Source organism: Scylla paramamosain, chromosome 26 (genome assembly GCF_035594125.1).
Source record: "Scylla paramamosain isolate STU-SP2022 chromosome 26, ASM3559412v1, whole genome shotgun sequence".
Taxonomy (NCBI): Eukaryota; Metazoa; Arthropoda; class Malacostraca; order Decapoda; family Portunidae; genus Scylla; species Scylla paramamosain.
The window spans coordinates 2,161,448-2,186,108 of NC_087176.1; the positions used below are offsets into that span (position 1 = coordinate 2,161,448).

Genomic DNA, 24,661 nt, shown 5'->3' on the forward strand with positions numbered 1-24,661 from the left:
AATCCTGTGGCTCAATAAAGAGTGATGGTCACCTGCTGTTTTCTAAACCAGTGAGAGGGTTTGGTTTACTATTAAGTTACTCCATAGTGTTGAAACTGGCAGAGTAAGTGGTGGTAGTGGTGGTCACTTTATTGCATGTTTTCCAAGATACATCATGTAGATTTGGTTTGCTTCTATTTCTCTTGCTTTCCAAGACATAGTTTTTAAGGCAACCATTGCATCATATACCATCACTCTCGCCTTGATATATCACGTCATTTGACAATTGCTCACAGCTTGAGAAATGTCATGCTTTATCTTCAATTCAAACGTTGTGATCACTGTGGTCAAGTGAGTGGACTGCAGCTTTAAAGTTATTGTAATGAAACACAAAGAAACATGTGATTTGTAATTTATTTACAAAGACATTTGCTAGTGTTGATAATTGTTGACGAGTCCATCCCTGCTGCCACGGCACTCACCGACGTACAAGTCATTGCAAAATCATAGATCTGTCAAAGGATTTAGCACCAAGTAGTTGTAATACTGGTTGTTAAGGTATTACTACTGCACAGTAATACATCTATGGTGCTACAGCTAACTACTAAATTGTACATTAAATTAGAATATTGGCTGATATTTAATATCACTAGCTTCCAAACTGAATAGTGCTTGGTGGGAACCTCTTAGCAATTGTCCATTGTATAAACCTGCTCTTAAGATTCTCAACAAAATACAGGATTTAACAAACTTCAACAGCTGCTAAGTCATGCAGGTCTAGTGAACCATAGTGTTTTCATAAATATACATAAAGGTTTAACAAATTTTAGGAAAAATATATACAGCTTGATTTTATAACTAAACCAACAGCATCTTTGGCTGAGGAAAATGTAACACCAACTTCAGTTACTGAAATAGTGGTTCTAAATTAAGTACACAATGAGTGACAGCAGCAGAGCCTGCTGTCCCTGTGGCCTACGGTGCTGCCTTGTCTGCACACAGACTGGCAAGATCAAGCTTTTGTTCTTGATGTATTGCTAAGATGTGGGGGTTTGCTGTATGGCATCATGAAGTGGTTCATAACGGAAAGGTGACAAGTACTTAGATATAGAAAATTAAGTACACTTACAGGTTTATAAAAACTTAGCTGTTTTGTGATTTGTTTCTTGTGATCCACAAAATATGAAAGAATGCATTCCCTAGCTAAGTCCAGCTGATGCTGTCAGATTTGTACAAAAGATGAGGTGATGAAATTGTTAAGTAACTTAAGCCATGTATTGAACTTGATGTTTTTTACTTATGTGAAAATGGCAATGAGGGGACCCTTTACATGTCAAAATTTCTAATTGGCTCAAAAAGTAACATGCTAGTTGACAGGACTGATTGGATTATGAAATTCAAGCTTTATGCTTCTATAAATCCAGCTTGCCATTAGCTGACCAAGCCACAGGTCATGACATGCTGCTGCACCACTGGGGTAGTGTGTGGTTACCACTGTAGCAAGGGAAATGGAAATTAGGGTGACACTACAGTACCACCCCCTCTCTCTCACCCTCCCTCCCTCCCCTACTACTTAACTACTAATACTAACAACTACCAACTACTGCTGCTACTAACTACTACTACTACTACAACTGCTGCTAACTAACTAGCTACCACCACCACCACATATGCATACCCCACACCTAGATCCATACTCCCCCCTGTGCCCTCCATCTCTCTCTCAATCAGTCAGGAAGGTCACCACACCAGTGCCATTGTAATCCCAGTACTGACAGGGTCCAGCAGTCACTGTACTAGGCAATGGTTCTCTTTGACTTGTGATGAATGATGTGGGAAGCAAAACTTACGCCAGGAGCCAAGGGTCTGATATTGGAAGAGGGAGAGGACCCATAGTAATTCCTCCATGATAAAAGGAGGGTGATGATTAAATATGACTATTACTGGCCACAGCAAGCACAGTTTGGTGTTGCATAATGGCCTGTACTCTTGAACACTTTGGTCTCCCATATCAACTAGTTTCAAAAGTTACAGAGATGGTTAGCCAGGTTCTCATGAGTGTTTCTCCTACTGATGATGCAGAATCCTTTGTTTAACTATCACTAAAATCATAAAAACACTCGTAAAAGCCCCACCAATCACCACCACAGCCAATGAACATAGCTGAGTTACAGCACCAAAATGTTTAGGAGTACGAAGCAGTGTGCACTGGACCTGACGACTAGTAAGCAGCAAACACTGACCAGCACCACCAGCCTGTCAAAGCATAAGGGATCTTCACTTGGCACGGTTATGGAACAAGTGTCATGGAATCATTTTGTCATTACTTCAGTTTGTAATATTGAGTTTCATCCTACACTTTGTCTTCTCTGCATCAAGGGCACTGGCTTCCACATTCCAGTGACCAGAATATGTCCAAGGAAGAACTGTCCACAATTTGCAGAGGAGACAAAGAAGAAACTATTACAGACTGAACATGTGCATAACCCTCTGAAACACACACACACACACTCTACCAGCTGTCTCTCACCATTACTGGTATCCCTCAATAAACACACACACACACACACATTACCAGCTGCCATTCATCATTACAGGTACCTATCAACACAAACACATACACAACAGCAGCCACTGTTTACCACTGGTCAACATCAACAGACACACAAACTATCAGGTGCCTCTCACCCTTATTGGTATTCATCAGCACACACACACACACCTGTCACTGTCTACCACTGGTCAACATCAAGACACACTGCCAGCTGCCTCTCACCCTTATTGGTATTCATCAGTACACACACACACACACACACACACCTGCCACCAGTCTACATCACAACACACAGCTAGTCTACTTCTTGACAGCTGGTGTGTTCTCCAGCACCCAGGAGCTGCAGTGTGGTACATCCTCACTGGTGGAAGTGCTGGGTGGGGATGTTTGGCCCGGAGGCAGAAAGTCTTCAGGAGAGCCAGGGGTGTCCCTCAGTGGGGCATAGCCGGGAGTGAGGTCCTCTGGGGACGAGTGTTCAGACGACGAGTCTTGCTGTGTAAAGCTAAGGCTGTCTGGCGGTGGATGGGGACGTGTTCCTGGAGTGGCCGAGTCCACCTTGAGCCCCATCAAGGAGTGAGTGATGCTGCCACAACAGTCCCCACCACTAGAGCTTTGTAGTGGCCCTGACCCCAACCCTCCCTCTCCACCCAATGGCTGGCCCCCACCGCCTCCACTACTGTGGAAGAAGGCCGGCAGGAAGTGGATGGATGTAGAGCCAAGAGGTGGGTCCACCACAGGAGCTGAGGTGGAGGTGGTGGTGGTTGTGGTGTACATGGTGCAGGATGCCTGGGCCAGCTCCTCATCCAGCATCAGGCCGGCTATTGCCTCGTCACTCAGCATTTCAATACTGCAACACACTCACATTTCAGAACACTCCCTTATACACAAATCTTACACCATTTACAGGAAAAAAAAAGGCAAAAAATACAAAGGATATGTTCAACTCTCGTCTATTATATATTAATGTATGTACTCTGGAAATTCAATAAAAGTGTGCATTCATGCATCCTGCTTCTTAAATACCACCCACTTGTTAGTAAGGAGACCAGGAATATAAAAGCTCACTGCAAAACAGGTAAGGGGCAGGAGGAAAGATCAAGATAGGTGAACTGTGTTTGGCAAGCCGCACCAACCCAGCAAGATGCACCCACCTGGCCAGACTCTCAGTGTCTGATACAGTAGAGTCACGGTCATCCACAGTGAGGTAGTTTTGTGACTGGCCACTGAGAGGGGGGGTGCTGAGACCTATCACCTGCCAGCCACTGAGATCTGTACTGGTTGTTCCGCCATCTACTTCCTCCACAATGATCTCTCCACTCTGCTCCGTGACACTGCTCCTCTTTTCTTCCCTCTTTTGCCTTGTCTCTGCCTTCTCTACAGGAACCTTGCACCCATCCTCACAACCATCAGGCTCTGCTGGCAAGCTAGAGGCTGAGGAAACATGCGTGATGGTTGCTTTGGTTGCCTGCTGGAAAGACAAACCAACATTAAGGTCTTATTGTTGCCCCCAGGATGGAAGATATTCAAATATATATTCATTAAAAGCCAAATCAAACCTGTCTTTCCTTTCCTGCTTAATATCTGGAGATACACCAGAATTTGTAGCAATGTAAAGAATGATTGCCACACAATAATCACAAAACCACCTAACATTTCTCCACACACACAAAATGCACACAAGACTGTACAAGGAAAGAAGTCCAACTCACTGCTGTGGTCAAGATGGGAGCTGCCACAGGGCCAAGTTTCCCTGGTAAAGACTTGAACTCCTGGGAGGCATCGGCACTGTCAGGGATGGACTCGGCATAGTGGAGGGGCTGAGTGGTGAGTGGCAGTCCAGCTTCCATTGGGGGTAAAGGGGAGTCTGCCCCGACACCAATGCCTCGCACACCAAGCTCCTGACACTGTCGAGTCTGCTAACACAAAGAAAGTTTAGATCACGGGTTTGCTATCACAACAACGACTGAAACATGGATGAATGAATGGCATTTAATGGTGAGAAAAGGATACAGACAGATCAGAGCAATCCTCTCAGGAAGTCTTTACCTTTCCTTATATGACAATCTCTCCCTTTCACACAAACACTCTTTTCATCAAACATACTTCCTCTTTTTACCATACACTTTCTAAATCAAAGCAAACACATCCTTACACCCCACATTACTCTGCTTTCCTTCAACCCCACCCTACCTTTACACACACACACACACACACACACATACACACCTGAAATTTCCCCACACTTGCAACCCTTCCTCAATCACTCAAGACAAACAAGCCAGTCAGTCTCCCAGCATCACTCACACGGTGGATCTCGTCTGATATGGTCTCCAGGTTAGCCAGCGCCTGGGAGTACGTCATCTTAGCTCGTCCAACACTCTCCTCCAGCTGCCGCACCTGCTGCTTCTGTGCCTCCAGCTGCTGGTTCACAGCAGACTTCAGCTCAAAGTAAGGTCTGTGGAATGCATCTCTCATCACCAAGCAGTCAGACACGTGCTCATGTTACTGCTATATTATACCCTTAAATGGTTTGCTGATCCTGCCAACCTATCTGTTTGCATAAAGCTCTTATCAAATGTATTGGTTAATCTAATGGAGACTTGTACTGCATTTCAAATCAAGATCCTACTGGCATGATCTCTACCACACTTAGATCTCCTCAGTGACAGTATGATGTTAGTGAATCAAATCAACAACAAATGGTGGAAAAATACAATCTGCAGGTCAACAAACACAACTGCAAGCCAGACACACTCCTCAAACTTCACAATGTTCCATGACAGGATTTAACAACAGGCACAAATGCTTTTAAAAAAATTATAAAGTGCAAAAAGAATTTAATAATCAACCTATATGGTATTTAAAGGAGTAGCAAATTAAAATAAATCAACAAAAGAGTGCAAATTAAAGAGCAGCTACCCAGGGCCACACAAATGCCAACAGATGACAGTGTTAGACTCTGGAGGGGAGACTGGCGAGAGACTGGCTTCTAGTGCCACTCAGAAATGCCTCATGCCCTGGTGTGTGTGTGTGTGTGTGTGACTTAACTGGCCCCTCTTAGCTCTTGGGGAGGGATGTCAATGGTGGTGGTGGTGGTGGTGGTGGTGAGTATTGTGATGCCTACGGTCTTTTCCTATTTTTGCAGGATTCGTCAAGCTTGTAAAGTCCTGTGTGTGTGTGTGATCTGTTACATGTACTGCTTTGTTCTTGAGATTTATCAGTTTCTTTTAACATCTCATCAGTTTATAAACCCTACATCTCTCATAAAGGGTCTGATCTCATTAAGTGGTCTTTGCTGGACTTTCATGGTCAGTTATATCAAGACCAAAAGCTATCTCAAAGTTATAAGAAGCTACTGACCATCTTTCTGAAAGGAGAATCCAGACTGGCACGCAAGACCATGAAAGACAAAAGTGAAAGGCAAGCCTCATCCAGCTGGAGGCAGTGCTAGTAGTGAGGACAAGTGGCAGCATCTGAGGGGCATCCTGACAAACAAAATTCCTTGCTTCACACAATTCACTGGTCACAAAATGTCATTCCTTCTCAAGATGACTCAGAACCCACAGCCCACAAAAACATTGAGTTACTAGATATGTTCAAGGGAGTAAGATTCCAGTCAAGAAATGCAGTCAAGTTCAGGTGTCAAGTAACCTGCTCTCACTACTGCTTTGCTCTGTGTTTTCCTCAACCTGAAGTCCTCTGATGTGCTAAGAATCTGTTAGTTAAGAGATTTTGTAAGATTGTCAGCAGATCAGGAACTTCAGGCTGTGGAAAAGGAGCAAACAGTTTCAGTAAGAGCAAGTTACTCAACTTCTGTCCATGACTGTACAAATGAATGACAAGATTGGGAATGAAAAGTAACACATGGGCTTCAGTAACCAAGCCTGGTCTCCCCTGGCTAGTGGAGGGAATGTTCTACCTGACATCCTACTGTGTGGCGTGACACTGCTGTGCTGAGCTGTGAGGACACTGGCTGGTGTGGCCCTGGTGCTGCTGCAGACTGAAGCACCTACTTACAGCCGCTGCTCAGGACCTACTTACAGCAACTGCAGCTGATGCATCCTCACAAGGTTATTCATTTGCAAGAGGCTGCGACGTGCATTCAAACTTGGGAGAGAAACAAAAGTGGAAAAAATGAACAGCAGTCAAGATGCAGGCAGGATGGTTGTCACCTACTGGGAAAGGAATGATAAAGCTAAAGGTAAAATAATCATGGCTAAGATACAAAGACCACGGCTAAATAAAGACATCAAGAGAGGAGGAAGCACAGTGGTTGGGAGCACCACTCCAACACACTCATTGCAGTACCAGGGCACCACTTCACTACTACATTGGAGGGGACTAATGCATTCAAGACCAAAACTACTAGAGCATCCTCATCACTGCAACAGTACTAGGCCCTCACGTCCAGCTAACTCAGGGTGGCCAGACGGCCCACAGCCAAACACAGCCTGCAGGATATTCTCTTTGGCCCAACATATACATCCTGTGACTATTTCCTTCTCTTCTTTTTTCTCTACATTACAAAGGATCATTATTATGTGGGAGCTGCTCCACCACAGCAGCAACATTATCTCCTCAGCTCTTGTCTACTTCGCTAATATATCTAAAATAAGCAACATTTAAAAAGACAGCCTTTACTTTGAGTTGCAGCAGGTTTTCATTTTATTTCAATGCCACTAAAACAAACCTAGTGAATTACCAAATAACTCTTTCAGGTCCTGAGTCAACAAAAATATGCATTAATAAATGAGTTAAATACAAAAAGTTAGTGGAGAGGAATTAAAGTTTTGTTTTCATCTTCCCAACACTATCCTTTCAAAAATGTCTTCTCAGGAAAGGCTCTTATGGAAATGACAGATGTGTTCAAATAAGAATGCAAATAATAAGTGAAGTGAAGAATAAGTGAGAATAATACACAAGTTTGGGTCTACATTTCCCTGATTTTAGATGTAGCTATGACATGACATGACACACACACACACACACACACACACACACACACAAAAAAAAAAAAAAAAAAAAAAAAAAAAAACCCTGAAAACAGGTTAATATTACAAGATCACTTCACAACCTCTTTGTCTATATAAAGAAGAAGACTGCCCCCCTTCACTGGCCACACAGCATAAAGGCTAGTTGTGCAGCACACCATAGTCTCTGCAGCTCCTAAGCTGCACCTTAGAACACTTTCCCACATCTGGCCTGATCAGCTAGTCAGGTCAGATGTGGGTCTTTCAAAGCAAGAACACTGTATGCATATATTATATCATATTCTTATAGTTAGTGACAGGAAAATCTTATAATACTTTGCTTTAGCCACAGATTTGAAGTTTACGAGTTACAAACAGGGTAGCAGAGGCAATGTCTGATAAGGCCAGTAAGCCAAGTCTGGTTAAGACACTCACAAGACACAACACATCAACATCAACCTCTCTCAACCTCACACAAGCCTTCTCTGCCTCATGCAAGCTTTCTCTATGCCAAACTAGTGTTATTTATTTATTTATTATTATTTTTTTTTAAGCTTCGGGTGTTAACTTTCCATCCACCAAGCAGATAAGTTCTTTACCACACACAAGCTTTCTTAGGCTCACACACACAAGCTTCCTCCAACTGGGCAATACATTAGTCAGCCTTCTATCACACACACACACACACACACACACACACACACACACACACACACACACACACACACACACACACACAATCACTAAAGTGCAACAAAAGGTGTTAATAAATGAGTGTTAGTGAAGTGGAGAGCTACAGTATGCAAACATCTATCAACACACTGCTGAAGATACACACAAAACTGTACTGAACAATAATAATAAGAGAGAGAGAGAGAGAGAGAGAGAGAGAGAGAGAGAGAGAGAGAGAGAGAGAGAGAGAGAGAGAGAGAGAGAGAGAGAGAGAGAGAGAGAGAGAGAGAGAGAGAGAGAGAGAGAGAGAGAGAGAGAGAGAGAATGAAACAAAATATAATACCATGCAATACACTACAATATCACTAAGAAATACAAAACATCAATAACAACAATGGCAAAACCTAAGTATACACCATATACACAATACATTAACAATAATAATAATAATAATAATAATAATAATGACAAGAGCAATAATAATAATAACAAAACAATATAAAAATGAACACAAACAAACACCAAACAAAAAACTACCTAAAATTCAAAGTTAAAAAATAAATAAATAAAAAAAAATAAAATAATGATAAAAATCTGAAAAAAAATACACACACACACACACACAGACAAACACAAACACAAACACAAACACAAACACAAACACAAATACAAATACAAATTAAAAAACAACCTCATAAACAACCCCAGTGCCTCCTCCTTTACCTGGACTTGGCAATGGCCCTCTTCAGCTCCTTCTGCAGTGCCTTCACCCGCGTCTCAGCCTCGTGGTACAGTGCAGAGGTCCGCCGATGCTCCACAGCGCTCTCCATCCTCTCCTTCTCTGCATCATTCACCTGAAGGAGGAGGAAGTTAGGATAAGAGGACAGATAAAGATATGAAGGAGGAGGTTTGTGCTCAAGAGGTAGGAAACAGAGGAGATAGGATGAGAAGGAAATGCATCTATCTATCTACCACTTGGAGAAGGAAGAATGTAAAGAAGGAAGGGGAGTTGGAAGAGGCAGATAAAGATGTAATGGAGAAGTAAATGCAGGAACTATCTATCTATCTATCACCTGGAGAAAGAAAGGGAGTTAGGAGAGGTAGATAAAGGAGGAAGGGATGCTCAAAGATGCAGACAAGGATGTAAAAGACATAAGTGCTCAAGAAATGCAGGGAAAAAGAAAGAACAGGATGTGAAGTAAATGCAGCATCTATCTATCTATCCATCACCTGAGAAAGGGATGTTAGGAAAGGCAGGCAAGGATGTAAAGCAGGAAATTAATGGTCAGAAAATATAGGAAAGAAGAAGATGGGATGTAAAGAGAGGGAAGCAGAAGAAAGAGAAAAATAGAGACTTGGGAGTAAGAAAGTAATAAGGTGGAGGATGGATGAAGGTATTTACTTTTGATGTGGCATGGTTAAGCATTTCCTGCCAGGTGTGGTCAAAGGAGCAGCCTTTCTCCATGAGCCCTTCCTCTGCCAGAAACACCATCTCCCGGGCCGCCGCATGCTGGCTGCTGGCTCGCTCATACCGCCATGCCGCTGCCTGGGTCTCTCGCAGCGCCTGGGAAGGAGCAGGTGTTACCACAGTGCACATCACTCACTTACCACAGTGTGTCCACCTTAGTGCTGTAAAGGTGTTACATATAGTTATTCTGATCTTTTCTTTGTAAGTGAGGCAAAGACCAAAGGCAACAAAATTTATATCAAAAGAGGCCCAAAGATGCCAGTCCCCAAAGAAGAGGAGTCAAAGGAAGTCTCATAACTGCAGGGTATCATTTTACAATATAAATATTCTCCCTGTGGTAGGAAGCAAGTTGGTCACACGCTGGGGAGTAAAAAGTGACCATCTTTCTAAAGACTAGTGCTTAAAGAAGATAGCAGCCACAAATATGAAGAGACAGGTCATGTGTGTGCTTACCATCCCCCTACCAAACAGCTCTCTCTCTCTCTCTCTCTCTCTCTCTCTCTCTCTCTCTCTCTCTCCAGTACCTGCTTGGCCTGTATCCTGGCTTCATAGTATGGCCGTGACTGCTCCACACACTTCCCGAGTCGCTTGGCCAGGGCATCAATGCGGTGTGTTGAGTCTGTTAGCAGTTGACGGAACAGCATGCGTGCCTCCTGCACCAGTGAAGGGGTGTGAAGGGAGATGGGAAGGAGGAGGAGGGGGAGGTAAAGTAAAAGATTGGAGTCAAGTAGGTTAGGATGAAGAAAAGAGAAAAGAAATTAATACTAAGAAAGTTATCAATATACACATCAAATATTGTTATCTGTTTGACTGACTGTATGCATTGTCTGCTTAGTGAGTGACGCAAGGAAAATTAAAATATTACAAGAGGAGAAAAAGGAAGAGGAAAATAAGGAAGAAAGTTAGACTGTTCAAAATTAGATGCATTCATAATAAATAACAAACGGTAAGTGAGAGGAAGAAAAAATAAGAAAAGATAAGATGAGGAAGAAGACTGAAAGAACAGAAAAAGAAGGAAGAAAAGGAGGACAAACAAATAAAACTAATGAAGCATTCAATCAATCAACATCTGAAAATCAATGCCTCACTGGGGGAATCAACCTTCTACTCACATTGTCTTGTTACCAAATTCTGAAACAGCTCAACCTGCACCTCGGCAACTTTCAAAAGGCTCTAGCTGAAGTTACACAGGCTTGCAAGGATGTTTCTATAGTAGAAGTGACAGATTAACAACATCCCTACATTATTTACCCAAGAAACACTAAATATCTCCATGACCTTTGAAAAACTGTCGTAGTAAGAAAGCAAAGCATTTCTGAATAGACTTACTACAAATTTATGAAGCTTCTACCATAACAGAGCTACTCACATCAAGGTCCACCTCTAGTTTGTTTATTGTGTCTGTGGCTGTGTTGAGTCTCTCCAGCTCCACCTACAGACAGGCAGGGAAAGGAAGGCATTTAGTGAACCAGCAATACTTAAAATACATGATGATACACTGCAAAGCTAATCTTGGTGTTTTTATACTCAATAGCAATTCTGTGTCTTGTTTTATGAATATCTATTTGAAATCTTAATCTTTCACTGGTCCTCTTCCTGACAAATACTCCAATAGGTAAAGTCCTCTTCCTCCTACAGGTAAATTTTCTTCCTTCTCCTCCTCCTCCAGCTAGGTTCTCTTCCTTCTTCTCTAGGTAAGTTTTCTTCCAAATAGGTTCTCTTCCTCCTCTTCTTCTTCCTCTTCCTCCTCCTCCTCCATGTAAGTTCTCTTCCTTCTCCTCTAGGGAAGTTATCTTCCTCCTCCTCTTTCCTTTAAGTAAGTTCTCTTCTTCCTCCTCCTCCAGGTAGGTTTTCTTCCTCTTCCTCCTCCAGGTTGATCCTCTTCCTCTTCCTCCTCTCCCTCATGCATTTTTTTTCCCTCCTCCTGCAGGCAAGTTTTCCTCTTCTGCTTTCTCCATGTAAGCATTCCTCCTCTTCCTCCTCCTCCCTGGTATGTCTTATCAGAGATCTTCCTCCTCCTCCTCCTCAAGGTGAGTGTTCCTTCCAGTATGTCCTCCTCCAAACTTACATCCAGTTTGCTCCCACTTCTCCTTCAGCTAAATCTTCCTACTTCTCCTTCTGGTAAGCCCTTCTTCTTCTTCTCCTCCTCCGATAACTCCTACAGACGAGTCCTCCTTCACGTAAATCTTCCTACTTCCCCTCCAGGTAATCCTTTCACCTCAGATTACTCCACTGACAAGTCCTCCTGCAGGTAAAAATGTTCTACTTCTTCAGGTAAGCCGTTCTCCTCCTCCAGGCACGCCTTCCTACTTCCTATCAAGGCAAGCCCTCCACTTCCTCCTCCAGGCAAATCCCTGAGACAAGTCCTCCACCTCCTATAGATAAATCCTCCCCGCTCCTGCCCAGGTAATCACTCCCACACCTGGCCACGCTCACCTGTATCCTGGGGTCCGGCGCGTCGTCCCGTGGCCTTGGCTGCTCCTCCGCCAGGTCCACCTCCTCCATGGTGGCACTGGCAGGCGAGGGTCAGGTCAGGTCAGGTCAGGAGCGGCGGCCCGTCACTCTGCCTCCCCTGCGCCAGCCACACCAGAACAAAACACAGGCATTTGGCGCACTCACTCCTCTCATCTCTTATATTGTTCAATATTTTGGGGTTTTAGATTGGTTATGCTATTATCTAAGTCACTTTTATTTAATTTTCGGTGAAAATGATGGGTAATAATCCAGTAAAATAGCATTTGCCACCTGACCTACTTACTATATGGATTTAAAGATTACAAATGTCAATCGTGTTATTATTTGATTGCCTGCGATAATGATGCATAATAATTAGTATATGTCCTTTTGTGTGTGTGTGTGTGTGTGTGTGTGTGTGTGTGAGAGTAAAATAGCATTTACCAACTGACCCATCTACTAATCTCATTTATTTATTTTTTTTTTTTTTAGTTTTGACGAACTGAAACATTATCAAAGTAAGCAAAGCCATTTTCATTTTAGTTTCGATTATAATGATATACAGCAGTTATTTTATTTATTTTTTTTTTTTTTTGTACTACGTATTAAAGTAACATTTGTCATCTCACACATTCAGCTAAAACCCGACATATTTTGACGGTTTGACATTATCTAACTCATTTTTATTTGGTTTTCGGTAATAATGATAACTTCGTATTTATGCTTTGTATTAATATAACAGCATCTGTCACCAGCTGACCACTTATTTAACTTCATACCGGTCATTTTCTTTTCGGGTGTTAGATTAAAACGTGAGTAACTAATCTATTTTATATATTTGAGATGGTAATGGAGAACTGAATGCATTATTAATATAGCACCATTTGTCTCCTGGCCACCTCGAGCAATATTGCCTGATAATTTGGATCTTAATTCATTATAATATGAGCGATTTTTTTTTTTTTTTTTTTATATATTGGTGGTAGTAATTACAGCACTGAACTACATCTTCAAGTTCACTAGCACTTGACACCTCTAAGTACCTGTCATTTCAGTCTTAATTGATCAAAAATATTATTTACTTTTTCGTCTTCCAATCCTCATCATTGCGATAATATTTCGGAGTATCTTCCTTCAGTTTCATCTCCACATGATCAATACTCAGTGTTGCATGGTTGACTGGCCTCAGTCACCACTATAAGCTAATAATTGCAGCATTATACTATTAGCTGCAGATCTGTGCCCGACTCTTACAGATTACAGTAAAATCCCTCTCATCCGGCATTCGAGTATCCGGCACATTTTTCCCCGAGCCTTAAAATCAATAAAAAATCAATGTGTACTCATAAAATCGATTAAAATTCCCGCGCGAGGCATACTTTGTCCCCTCGCCACCAGAGCACACTGCTTCGTGCCACCCGTGGCCCACTGCACTGTGTTTACTCAGTGGTTCAGTCCCGCGTGTGCACTGTTTATCGCCTGACGCCTTCATCATGCCTAAAGTTGTAGAAAAGAAGCGTGTTGTGCTTACACTTAAGCAGCTGATCAAATCAGCCGCTGATTAAGATCAGCTGATCTTTGTTATGGTAAGATGTGTGAGTGTAGGGTGGTGATTGTGGATATAATTTCACTTCTATTCAAGTATCCGGCATGTCGGCGGTCCCGTTGATGCCGGATAAGAGGGATTTTACTGTATGTTGAACTTATGTTCATTGTAAGACGAAATGATTGATAGCGTCACTTGAGGAAGGCATGGTGGAGGTGGTGATTGGATTAGCATTAGTAGGTGATAACTGGCAGTCATGATTTCTTGGATAAAAAACGGTCTGTTTATGATTTTTCCACCTTTACTGGTTCATAATGTACAAATCCTGTGGTCTTGGTCTTACAATTATTTACATCTGCACACCCTCTGTGCCAAGTGTTCTCTTCACAGGCAGAGCACCTGTTTTCACTACTGTTAATAACTCTACATTATTTTATTTGAATTTATTCCACATCAACTGCCAAGATGGACTTGGGCTTTTGTCTCACTGTTTAATCAATGCTTCTCTTTCTTGACATCTAGTGGAGAAACCATTCATAGAATTCAATAAAATCTGATAACACATAATACCTCGTTCCTTAGGTAAAACTTGAAGTAAGTTATTCTGAAATAATCTTCTTCATTTCAGCCTCCAAAAATGTCTCAAACTCATGCTTGTTGTCTTGGGTGATGGCCTCAGCCAGGTGGTGTGGCACCTCTGCTCCTGATCTCAGGCTGGCCAGCACTGCCTGCCGAGCTGCATTGATGTGTGCAGCTACCTGGGAGGCTGGGCTGCTTCTCTTGTCCACTTGCTGCAACTGCTCTTTTACCAGGTGCTTTACTATGGCTCTGAGGCAAAGATCTGCCTGGTGAACCACACTCTCAGAGCAGCGCCGCCGAGCCTCAGCCACCTCCTGCTCTCTGTCCTGAAGGGGGGTGAGGCCCTGCTGGAAGGATTGGATAATGGCATCCAAAGCCTCAGACACCTGTCCCACACCTGTATTCAGTACACAGGTGTTGGCTTCCCATGGGTGCAGGTGTGCCTGTGGGGCCTGCAGCCGCTCTGCCATGGCTGTCACCACACCTGTCGGCACTCTCTCCTCCCTCATGTCATTGTGCAGTACAGCTTCCTCCATGCTACAGTGTAGGTACAGCTGGCAGAATGCTGCACTGTGCCTGCGGGCAAGCTGGAAGTATTCATACCTCATGCTTCTGTAGTAAAAGTTGTCATCCAAGAGAATTACATATTTAGAACCACTTCTTAATTCTTCAAGTGAAACATTAAAGAAATTTTCAACCCCTGACTCAGCCTTACCAGTGGTTAGGTACTGGACAAACCAGTCAACCTGGGTGTGAACCTTGCGTCGTGCACTCTTCCAGTCATCACCGATACCATTCGTCACACTGTCTTCACCATCCTTATCCTCTTCTCTGTCCTTACTACCCTTCATGTCGTTCACCTTGCAACTCTTCTCCTCCCCTTCCTCCCCTTTGATTCCTTTCAGATCTTCACCATACCATTGGCCTTCAGTCCTCTTCTGCTCTGCAAACTCTCTCTGAACAGACAGTGGAATCAGGTCATCATAACATAAATGAATCACCACCAGCCTCCCACTGTTGTGGTGCTCTTCATGGTGTGCCTTCAGTGCCCTGCAGAGTGTAGTCTTGCCTGATCCTGGCAGTCCCACCAGTAGCACTAATACAACATTGGTCTCCATATCTATCTTTACACATGAATAGGTTCACATATGTCTTTGCTTTATTCTGGTATCTGAATCCCTCCTTTTTTCTACATACAATTAAGAGTGTTAAGGAATACACTTAAGCTGTGATAATTCAGTCTTTTCTGTGATAAGTTTAACCACTTTTCTTCACTCCTAACAACTTGGAAGTAATTATTTCTTCCGGTGCACTTGAGTCTTATCTGTGTCTGTACCTGGGACCTCAACATCCTCAGCCATCTGTCTGAGAGTGTCCTGAGCAGCACTCCAGGCAGCCTGAGCACCCTTGGCTTCCTCTTCTTCAAGATTGTCTTCCTTACTGCCATATGATGCACCCTCAGACTCTGTCATACCATATGAGGCAACAATGCCCCTCCTCACCACCTCACCTCTTGCTGCCAGAATCTCCTCTATGTTCTTTTTTCCATCAAGATCAGAAAACCAGCCAAGGTTATCAGCTACTAAGTGGTTTTTTGCACAGCCCTCACAGGTCACAATCACCACACCCTTCTTGTATGCCAGCTGGGAGATGTACTTGGTCTGCCTGGTGCTGCACACCTTGCAAGTGTACACCAGCTTGAGCTGAGGATTGACCTTCCCCAAGGACTGTGAGGCATCACTTGACTCACTGGCACTGCTGCAGAAGGGATGGACCAATGAGTTAGAGGATATCTGACAGAAGTGAGTGCTCTTATAAAGTGGTGGTACTTTCTGCACTAATCTAATACGCGGTGTGTTTATAAGGAAGAGTCGTGTTGTCCTGGCCAGTGTCCTTGCCATATGAGCCATTGTCACACTGCACTGGATGGCTTACTGTGCACTGATACAGCAACACTCTGCTAACACAAATCCTCTCCTACTACTGCTGCTGCTGCTGCTGCTGCTCTGCTTGTACCACAGCTGCCTCTTGTGCTGCTTGCTGGGCCTCTAACTGCTTGTTCATTTCATCCATTCTCCTCTGCATGTAGACAGGCTGCAGCTCAGCATAGACAGACATAATCATGTGGTTAGCATGGATGTGCTTCCCTACACAGTGATCCAAGCAGGTGTTCTGAAATGCAGCATGATGTATAAGACTCATCAAGAGAAGAGAGTAATAATTGTGTGTATCTTTTAGTAATAGACACACATGTTATGTCACTCTCTTGAGTATTCCAAAGAAACATTGAGAAATTTATCTGAAGACATGACAAATCCTTAGTCATAAGAGCCCTTTGCTTAGACAGGGGATCAAACCCCCTAACCGAGAGAACAAAAAGGACAGTATCTTAAATGTCAGGAATACAACAATTACTTGAAAGCAATAACAAGGTGATAACGGCAAGGAGTGTTCATCAAATAAAGAAAAACTGGACAAACATAGATACAAAAACAGGATCACATGACTGTAGCTCAACCCCTGTATACTACAAGTAGGTATATACTGTACTAGGTACACATACACAAAAACACACACTTACTTCCTCTGAGGACAACTCCCGGTCGTTGAAGCGATTAACACACAAGTTGAAGCAGCGCTCTGAGATGTGGTTGTACAGGAGCAAGAAGTCCTTGAACTGAAACCCAATACAGTGTAATCAGTTTTTATATTAACTCTAAATACCACTACTCTCTCTCTCTCTCTCTCTCTCTCTCTCTCTCTCTCTCTCTCTCTCTCTCTCTCTCAGATATTAGTGTTATTACTGCTGCATACATAACCTAAAACATAGTGTTATGAGAGAGGAGTTTGGGTGATGTGTGTGTGTGTGTGTGTGTGTGTGTGTGTGTGTGTGTGTGTGTGTGTGTGTTAAGTACACTCCAGGTTATGATTCTAGATTTACACCATCATACTCTACGACAATAGGAATGTGATTTTTGCATACCTTAATGGGTTCTAAGAAACTTTATCTCTCTGAGTTTCTGTGGGAAATCCATAGTTTTTAAATTGGACACGGGCACTCCCCCAAAAAATTTCCTAGACCCGATCCTGTAGGATAGGCTAGGTTAGATTAGAATCCCTGAGGGGGTCGAGGAAGGCGCAACCCCGCGGCTAAGTTAAGGGAATGGGGATTATGGTGTAAATCAAAAAAATTACCCGTTCCGAATGTATGTGCGGTAGTCGAGTAGCTGCGCAGGGATGTTGTACCTTGGCCAACACTAGCTAGGTAATCAACATGATGGAAGAACCAAGATGTTTTCCTGAGTTTGACATTAAGAAAGAAAAAAAAAAAAAATGAAGAGCAGCCCCATTACCCACACACTCTGAGCCCTGTCGACATCACTGGAAAGGCTGAGGGCGTAACAATATATAAAGTTTCGTCTGCCGCAGTAACCGGCAACTTAAAGGACACACACACACACACACACACACACACACACACACACACACCTGTCTCACGTTGGCCGCTAAATCCATGGTACTAATTCACGAACAGCATTTCCCTGTGCCACTCCGTCTTGCCTCTCCTTAGCTCTGTGTTGTGTTGCAGTCTTGTCTCCGGAACAGCGCTCCCTCGCGTGATTATAGCTCTTGTTACTGTACTGTTTATCTCTTACTGGCTCTTGTGCAATCTGTACGGCTCCTGATCTTGTTTTCAGTAATCTTTGGGTATGCAGTGAACTTTCTAACGGGAAGTTTGGTTTGATCTTAATTTCATATGATGGATTTATTGTTATACTAATTTGGACACTGACTGTTTGTTATAATTGTCAGCTTTGGTATATCTCTCCTATCTGTTTTGTATTAAAGTGTGTTTTTGCTTCTATTAGAATGTTATTTTCAGCAGATGATTTTCCTTTGATGGTTGGCGCCAAATCTGAATGGCCATACGGAGCCTCTCTCTCTCTCTCTCTCTCTCTCTCTCTCTCTCTCTCTCTCTCTCTCTCTCTCTCTCTCGTACAACTTTGGGCCAAGGGGCACCATCGGAGAGCGACTGTGGTCTAAGGACGTTTCTCAGCAGTTTTCCTGACGAGCATGGTTCAGCTGGAGTTTTGTACAGTTGACAAACCTACCCAAACAAGGATGGTGTTTCAGTACTGCACATCTACTTAATCAGGATCTACACATTCTCCACTCTTATATACTGAATCCCCACACTTGCCAACTGATCATGTGGCAAAGGCATTAAGTGGACCTCTTCTCTTCCCTCGCATCTCAATCTCTTCAATGGAGTAAAGTGCTACCTATGGAATTGATGGCAGGCTATCATGATGACTTTTGCTGTTGTCTTGGACATATCAAAAGCTTTTGATAGAGTCTGGCACAAAGCTTTGATTTCCAAACTACCCTTCTACGGTTTCTATTCTTCTCTCTGTAACTTCATCTCAAGTTTCCTTTCTGACCGTTCTGTTGCTGCTGTGGTAGACGGTCACTGTTCTTCTCCTATATCTATTAACAGTGGTGTTCCTCAGGGTTCTGTCCTGTCACCCACTCTCTTCTTATTATTCATTAATGATCTTCTAAACCAAACTTCTTGTCCTATCCACTCCTATGCTGATGATACCACCCTGCACTCTTCCACGTCTTTTCATAGACGTCCAACCCTTCAGGGTTTGAGGCATTGTTCAATGCCTCAAAAACTCAATTCCTCCATCTATCAACTCGACACAACCTTCCAGACAACTTGTCTTTCAGTGAGGAAAAGAAGATGAGGTTTAGAAGAGGAGAGGTGGTGTTCTACAGATTGAAAATTAGATCTTAGACCGCGAATGTTGCAGTAGTTAATGAAGAAAAAGTTGAGGGGGGTGTCAAGACACTTAGGGTCGTCGACAGAAAGGCAGTCCGACCTGGAGACATTTATGGTCCCCTCCCCAGATGGGGACTCCGAGGCTGGTGTAGGAGTCGCCATGATGATTTTAAAATTTTTGAGTGAAGGGTGTGTGTGTTATTAGGTGCTTGTAGTTTTGCGTGGAGGAAGAGAGTTGTCTTTAGAGGACAGACTGACTGCCCCCTTGTGTTGTGAGACACAAAGGGAAACGTTCAGTGAGGTCACAGCTGGGTTTAATGATAAGTTCGCAGCACCCCCTGAACAGTGCTTTAGACCTCACTGGGAGTAATTATCGTTTCGGCAGGTGTCTACTGCCTCCTCCAATGGGCATATTTTTTTATTGGATTTTTGTTGCCCTTGGCCAGTGTCCTTCCTACATTTAAAAAAAAAAAAAAAATGATAGTATCCATCCCATTCATGGAATCCTCTCTGGTACTGTTTTGGTGGGGTTAAAGATGAAAACCACTCCCTTATGCTCTTTGGGACTATTCTCTTAAATTACCCAGGTTGCTAGTCTATTTATCTGCTTCTTCCTAAACTTATAGTCATTTCATCATCATTGCAATGGATATGAAAAGGAGAGTTTAATATGAGAAGCCTTTATTTTTACATCTATTTTAGGATATATTATCTTTGCACGGGACCCAGGAGCCCCGCGCCCTGCTTGGTGTAATATCAAAGATAAAGGATTCCTTGCCTCACCCGGGCCGCGTGAAAGACACAGACAGTGAATCACGAGAAACTGTCTTACATACAAACATACAGACACGTACACGGCACACACACGGAACAGCAAGAAAGAGGGAAATAAAGAGCACTGTACATGTTGGCAGACTTGCGGATAACTTGTCACACAGGGCAGCGGCGGCGGTCTGGGGTGCAGGCGAGCCGTGTCGGCACCCTCGTCTCCCCTGTCTTCCTGGCACCGCCACCCTCACCTCACCCCGAGCCTGGTGCCGTGCCCTCGGTGCCCCACCCCACTGGCAGCCTGGACTGTGCCTCATGCACCTCTGAGGAGAGGACCTGCTGGGCACTGGCACAGGGGCCACCGTGCCATCATTGACCTCACTGAGCACTGATGGCCAGTCATGGTGCCACTAATAACCAGTACCACAATACCACCAGTCAATGGTACCACAGTGCCACCACTCAATGGTACCACAGTGCCACCGGTCAAGTGCCACAGTACCACCAGTCAACAGTGCCACAGTGCCGCCAGTCACCAGGACCATGATGGCTGACACAGTTAGTGGCCGGCAGACAGCACATCACACCACAACACACCACAAGACAACACCAACTCTGGACACACGGCACCGGCGCTGGCCCTCAAGTGCTGCTGCTGGTGTCAGGCCACAGTCTCTCGGCACAAAGCAGTGGGTACAGGAATACACGAAGGACACGTACTGACTTAACTTAAACGGACCTAACCTAAAACAGACGCTTCAAAAATAAAACTTTTATATATGTTTCAAATATAAACAAGCATTTATAAGGATTTCATTTATAAAGCTTTCTATTTATTTGTATATAGTATCTCCATTACTATATAAGCACTTCAGAGAAATGGCCTCCACCAGACTTTTAAAAACCTTTAATGATAGTTTTAAAAGTCTCTCAGATCTTGTGATAACATTACTCGTCCCAGGCACTGAGTCAACCTGCTCAGCGGCAGCCCCCGCCGCACCCCGGGCCAGCAGCAACAAAGTGCAACACACACAGACAGATTACACACTTTTCAAGCACAATTCAGGTTCATTTTTAACAGTGTTCATAAAGTCTACGTTCATTTTTATCACCTTGTGATGCCACAGCAACTGGGACAAACTCTACGACAATGTACCACTGAACATAAAGATAATTTAAGTATGTAGTATACAGTTCAGGCAATGAACTGGTGCTGCAGGAGCCTCACAGCGGCTCATTCCCAAATGCTTTGCTCTCACTGGGGTGGAGGGAAGGAGACTCTGGGTAAGGACCCGACAGTCTGAGAACATGACAGTGCCAAACATTGGCCACTCATACACGACAGAGGTGTCATACAAAACCATGCTTTACGGAAAAAAATAAGTTAGATTAATAATGTTTGTTGTACAGAAGCACTGTCTATTATGAACAGTTCAGCCAACGTCCCTTGTCTCAAGATTCCTCCTAGACCAGTTCGGGAGCCGAGCTCAAACAGGCAGGACAGCTGCCGACATCGGCCACATTGTAACTAACTTAAGGATGGACTGCACTGGTGCTTGGAGAACTCGCCTCACACGTCCTCTGCCTTGCTGTACAACACCACTAGGGGGTGTCAGCCTTGTGGCAGCCCAGAGTGCTTTGCACTCTACCCTCTCGGCAAGGGTGGCAACAGCAGTGGTGGCAGCGTTAGAAACACAAGGGATGTAGCAGCGGTGAAACTAGAAGTGTATGATTGCACTGGCAGGAAATTTATAAGATCAGTTTCAGGAGCCGTTTTTTAACTGCAACTTGGCGGAAGCACTTGCCAAGCATGTGTCACCTAGCATACCACTGTGTGTGTGTGTGTGTGTGTGTGTGTGTGTGTGTGTGTGTGTGTGTGTGTGTGTGTGTGTGTGTGTGTGTGTGTGTGTGTGTGTGTGTGTGTGTGTGTGTGTGTGTGTGTGTGTGTGTGTGTGTGTGTCCTGGGATTGATTAAAGCTGATAATTGTTCAGTGAGCCTCAGCACTGCGTTCCTTGGATCCCCGTCAGACATCCACACTTACACTTCTACTGAACACAAATACTTCTGACTCAAGGGCATCAGTATTATGAATAAGTATTGGGATGGTGGGTCACCAGGAAGGTGCTCATGGTCCTTAAACAGACCAGCACCAATAAAACAGAGACAAAATAATAAATAAACAATAATAATACAGAAGTTTCAAGATACTGACTGCAGAATTTGTATTTTTCAAGCTATAAATATTTTGCCACCATGAATTAAAACTTAATAAGTATATATATGTATACATGAGCAAGTATTAATGGACTAGATAATGTCTTTTTAATATGTCTGAGGTCATGACCACCATTTGTACTCAGGTAACACTTCAAGGTAAACAGTAAGCTTCATCACCATCATTACTACCACTACCACCACCATCATGCACCATAAACAATCATCCACCATTATTATCATTATTCTCCAGCAGAAGAGTTGTTGTAGATGTCTCCATTCATTCTTACTCTCACATTCCTTCACTGCACTCTCTAATACTTTCTCTCTACTCCTTTATTCCCTCATGGTATATTCAACTTTTTCTCACATGTTCCAGCACAGTCTTCCCATTTCACAGGTCATCTGGCAATTCTTCTTTGCACACTCTAATTCTCTCAGTCTACTCCTTAATTCTTTAACTGTACTTTAACTCCTTTCTCTTATATCATATTCCAGCATCATCTTCCCATTCCACAGGAGGTTGTCTTCTTGCATACATCACCTGTCTCCTCTTAATGTGATAGTCCCTTCTTTTCTTTATTTAGAGAAGAACTATGACTCTCCTCTTCAAACTCTTGATTCCCACTGTCTTGCTCTTTTGACTTTCCTCTTTAAACCCTCAGTTCCCCATTCCTTTTTATCATATCAGATTGAATTTTGATCTGAATCTTTACTTATTCCCTTTCTTGGTCCTACATTTTTCATAAATTTTGATTCATTAAATGAGTCATTATGAGAGGAATTCAATATATACTGTCTTTTGTCATTTATGCTACTCATTATGTTGTGTTTCCTGGTGTAAAGATGAGGTGGTAGTGGTGGCGATGGAGGGTGGCAAGAAGCTGGTGGTGGAGAGAAGTTACCAGAAGGGTGAAAGGTACAGCACTGAACATGTCACCTCACTCTCCTCAAGAAGTAATATTATGACACTTTCTGTACTACTTGCATCTCTCTCTCTCTCTCTCTCTCTGTACAGTACAGACATTTCAATTTATGAATATCCACTTTATACTCTAAACTTATAAAAAATAATTTAGTTCTTTGTCCTGATTCATAAATACACAATTTGTACTTATAGATAAAATAGTAATATACTTAATGAACACTGAAAAATCAATAAAAATCCTAAATCGATGGTTGTTTCAATTCACATTTTTCTTCCTCCCTACAAAAAAGTCTTTACAGAACACAACTCATGCATGAAATTGTGACTCTCCTGTAGACAACTTTCACTTTACAACACTGCCAGGCCTTCAGTTCCCACAAAATGCCATCCCTTACAAACACTGCACTCTTTCTGTCACTGAGATTCATGGGCATCACATCTCGCCGACCAACACTTGGGTCCTCTATTGACATCTGTGTCTGACCTGAGTACACATGGCCCTCCTCCCTCAGAGTATTTGAGATAAGCAATATTTCACAAAGTAGCATTCAAGTGATAAGTGCAAGGTGAGTTCCTTATGATTATATTAATAAACAATAATCATTAGTATCATCAGTTTGTTATCACACAACTGCCAGGAAGTGCCTGCAATGACCACCTCCCGAAGGCTGCTCCAGAGATCACACACTTCGCCCACATCTAGACCGGTTGTAGGATGAACACTATTAACAAACACACATGTCACACTCTTCCAAACTGAAGGACTTAATCTAGGCATACACAGTTTCCTGATGCATTCTGAACAAGTGCAGCTCAGTGCTGGTGCAGGTAGTGACAGTCCTGCTGGTGTGTCTTCCCTTTTGTGGCTGTTTTATGTTATTTTTCCAGCAATTTATGGCTAAAAAATATCTTTCCTTAATGTACCCTGGATCTTAAACTCAAGACATGCAATACAGTACATTTCAAAGTCATAAATTGTGGGTCAAATGACATAGATGCTGTGAAACAAGCTACAAGAAACAAGGGTCCTTGGTGCTGGGAGTCTGCATGTGCTAATCTTCTACACCATGATGCAGCGCGAAGGTGATTCAAGGGTGACAGCAGCGGCCCTTACATGCCGCCGGGCTTGGGCTGTGTTGTGTCGTAGAAGCGGATCACCTCAGATTGGCCCATAACCCCGTGTTCCTCTTGTGAGAAGGCGTACCCATCTGAGGGACAAAGGATGTAGGTTCAATGTGTGGTTTATAAAGGCAGGGCAGTTATCTTCCCATTAAGTCCATGGTGTAGTGCTGGAAATGTGTCACGGAGGAACATCACTTGATCAGAATGTCTTGGAGCAGCTCTGGCTTTGCAAATATGGAGGAGGTGTGAAAGAAACACAAATTGTCTTCTTTTCTCGAGCACTGGATAGATTTCATTACCTTCATCACATCTTCACATCAGGATAAGCATTGATATGTCTTAAGAGCACATAAGCTCACTTTGTCAGGTTCATGGTATAGTAACTTCAGAATGGAAACTGCAGGTATTTTAAGCAGAGAAATTTAGAAAGAGGGGGAGAGCAGAGTGAGTGTTGGAGTTCTGCTGCTGGTGCTTGTGTGGCAGGGCTGGACTAGGTAGGGCTCAGTGATGGGAAGACAGGGTAGAAAGGTGTCAGGCGTGAGGCATGTCCTGTGTCTGTCATACTGCATTGAGCTACAGGCAAACTTTGGGTTACATGATTATTGGATCAGCCCTTAGCT

General features: G+C 43.3%; 5 protein-coding genes across 7 annotated transcripts in view; all 5 read right to left on the minus strand.

Annotated features, from left to right (window-relative positions):
• Nucleotides 1–375: 375 nt before the first annotated feature.
• On the minus strand, nucleotides 376–12,243 carry LOC135113573 (uncharacterized). Of its 3 annotated transcripts, none has more exons than XM_064028854.1 (10): nucleotides 12,080–12,243; nucleotides 11,013–11,075; nucleotides 10,168–10,296; nucleotides 9,578–9,739; nucleotides 8,899–9,029; nucleotides 6,575–6,640; nucleotides 4,838–4,988; nucleotides 4,243–4,446; nucleotides 3,685–3,998; nucleotides 376–3,380 (listed from the first exon to the last, which is right to left on the minus strand). In XM_064028854.1, exons 1-10 carry the CDS (start codon nucleotides 12,146–12,148, stop codon nucleotides 2,834–2,836), a joined length of 1,836 nt encoding a protein of 611 aa, XP_063884924.1. In that variant the 5' UTR covers nucleotides 12,149–12,243; the 3' UTR covers nucleotides 376–2,833. The 3 variants fall into 3 exon arrangements, with proteins under 3 accessions (XP_063884924.1, XP_063884923.1, XP_063884925.1); XM_064028853.1 differs by having other exon boundaries at nucleotides 3,685–4,001; nucleotides 12,080–12,242; XM_064028855.1 differs by lacking the exon at nucleotides 6,575–6,640 and having other exon boundaries at nucleotides 3,685–4,001; nucleotides 12,080–12,242.
• A 1,683-nt stretch (nucleotides 12,244–13,926) lies between these two features.
• On the minus strand, nucleotides 13,927–15,340 carry LOC135113575 (L-seryl-tRNA(Sec) kinase-like). The gene has a single exon (XM_064028856.1). It carries the CDS (start codon nucleotides 15,338–15,340, stop codon nucleotides 14,243–14,245), a length of 1,098 nt encoding a protein of 365 aa, XP_063884926.1. The 3' UTR covers nucleotides 13,927–14,242.
• On the minus strand, nucleotides 13,927–16,132 carry LOC135113577 (DNL-type zinc finger protein-like). The gene has a single exon (XM_064028858.1). It carries the CDS (start codon nucleotides 16,130–16,132, stop codon nucleotides 15,518–15,520), a length of 615 nt encoding a protein of 204 aa, XP_063884928.1. The 3' UTR covers nucleotides 13,927–15,517.
• LOC135113578 (mitochondrial import inner membrane translocase subunit Tim10 B-like) lies at nucleotides 13,927–17,927 on the minus strand. The gene is made up of 3 exons (XM_064028860.1): nucleotides 17,712–17,927; nucleotides 16,804–16,899; nucleotides 13,927–16,394 (listed from the first exon to the last, which is right to left on the minus strand). Exons 1-3 carry the CDS (start codon nucleotides 17,736–17,738, stop codon nucleotides 16,203–16,205), a joined length of 315 nt encoding a protein of 104 aa, XP_063884930.1. The 5' UTR covers nucleotides 17,739–17,927; the 3' UTR covers nucleotides 13,927–16,202.
• Nucleotides 17,928–19,672: 1,745 nt separating this feature from the next.
• The window catches only part of LOC135113572 (probable phospholipid-transporting ATPase IA), a 93,481-nt gene continuing 88,492 nt past the window's right edge, over nucleotides 19,673–24,661 (minus strand). The window contains 1 exon segment of the mRNA XM_064028852.1: nucleotides 19,673–24,127. Coding sequence (XP_063884922.1) covers nucleotides 24,030–24,127 — 98 coding nt within the window. The 3' untranslated portion in view covers nucleotides 19,673–24,029.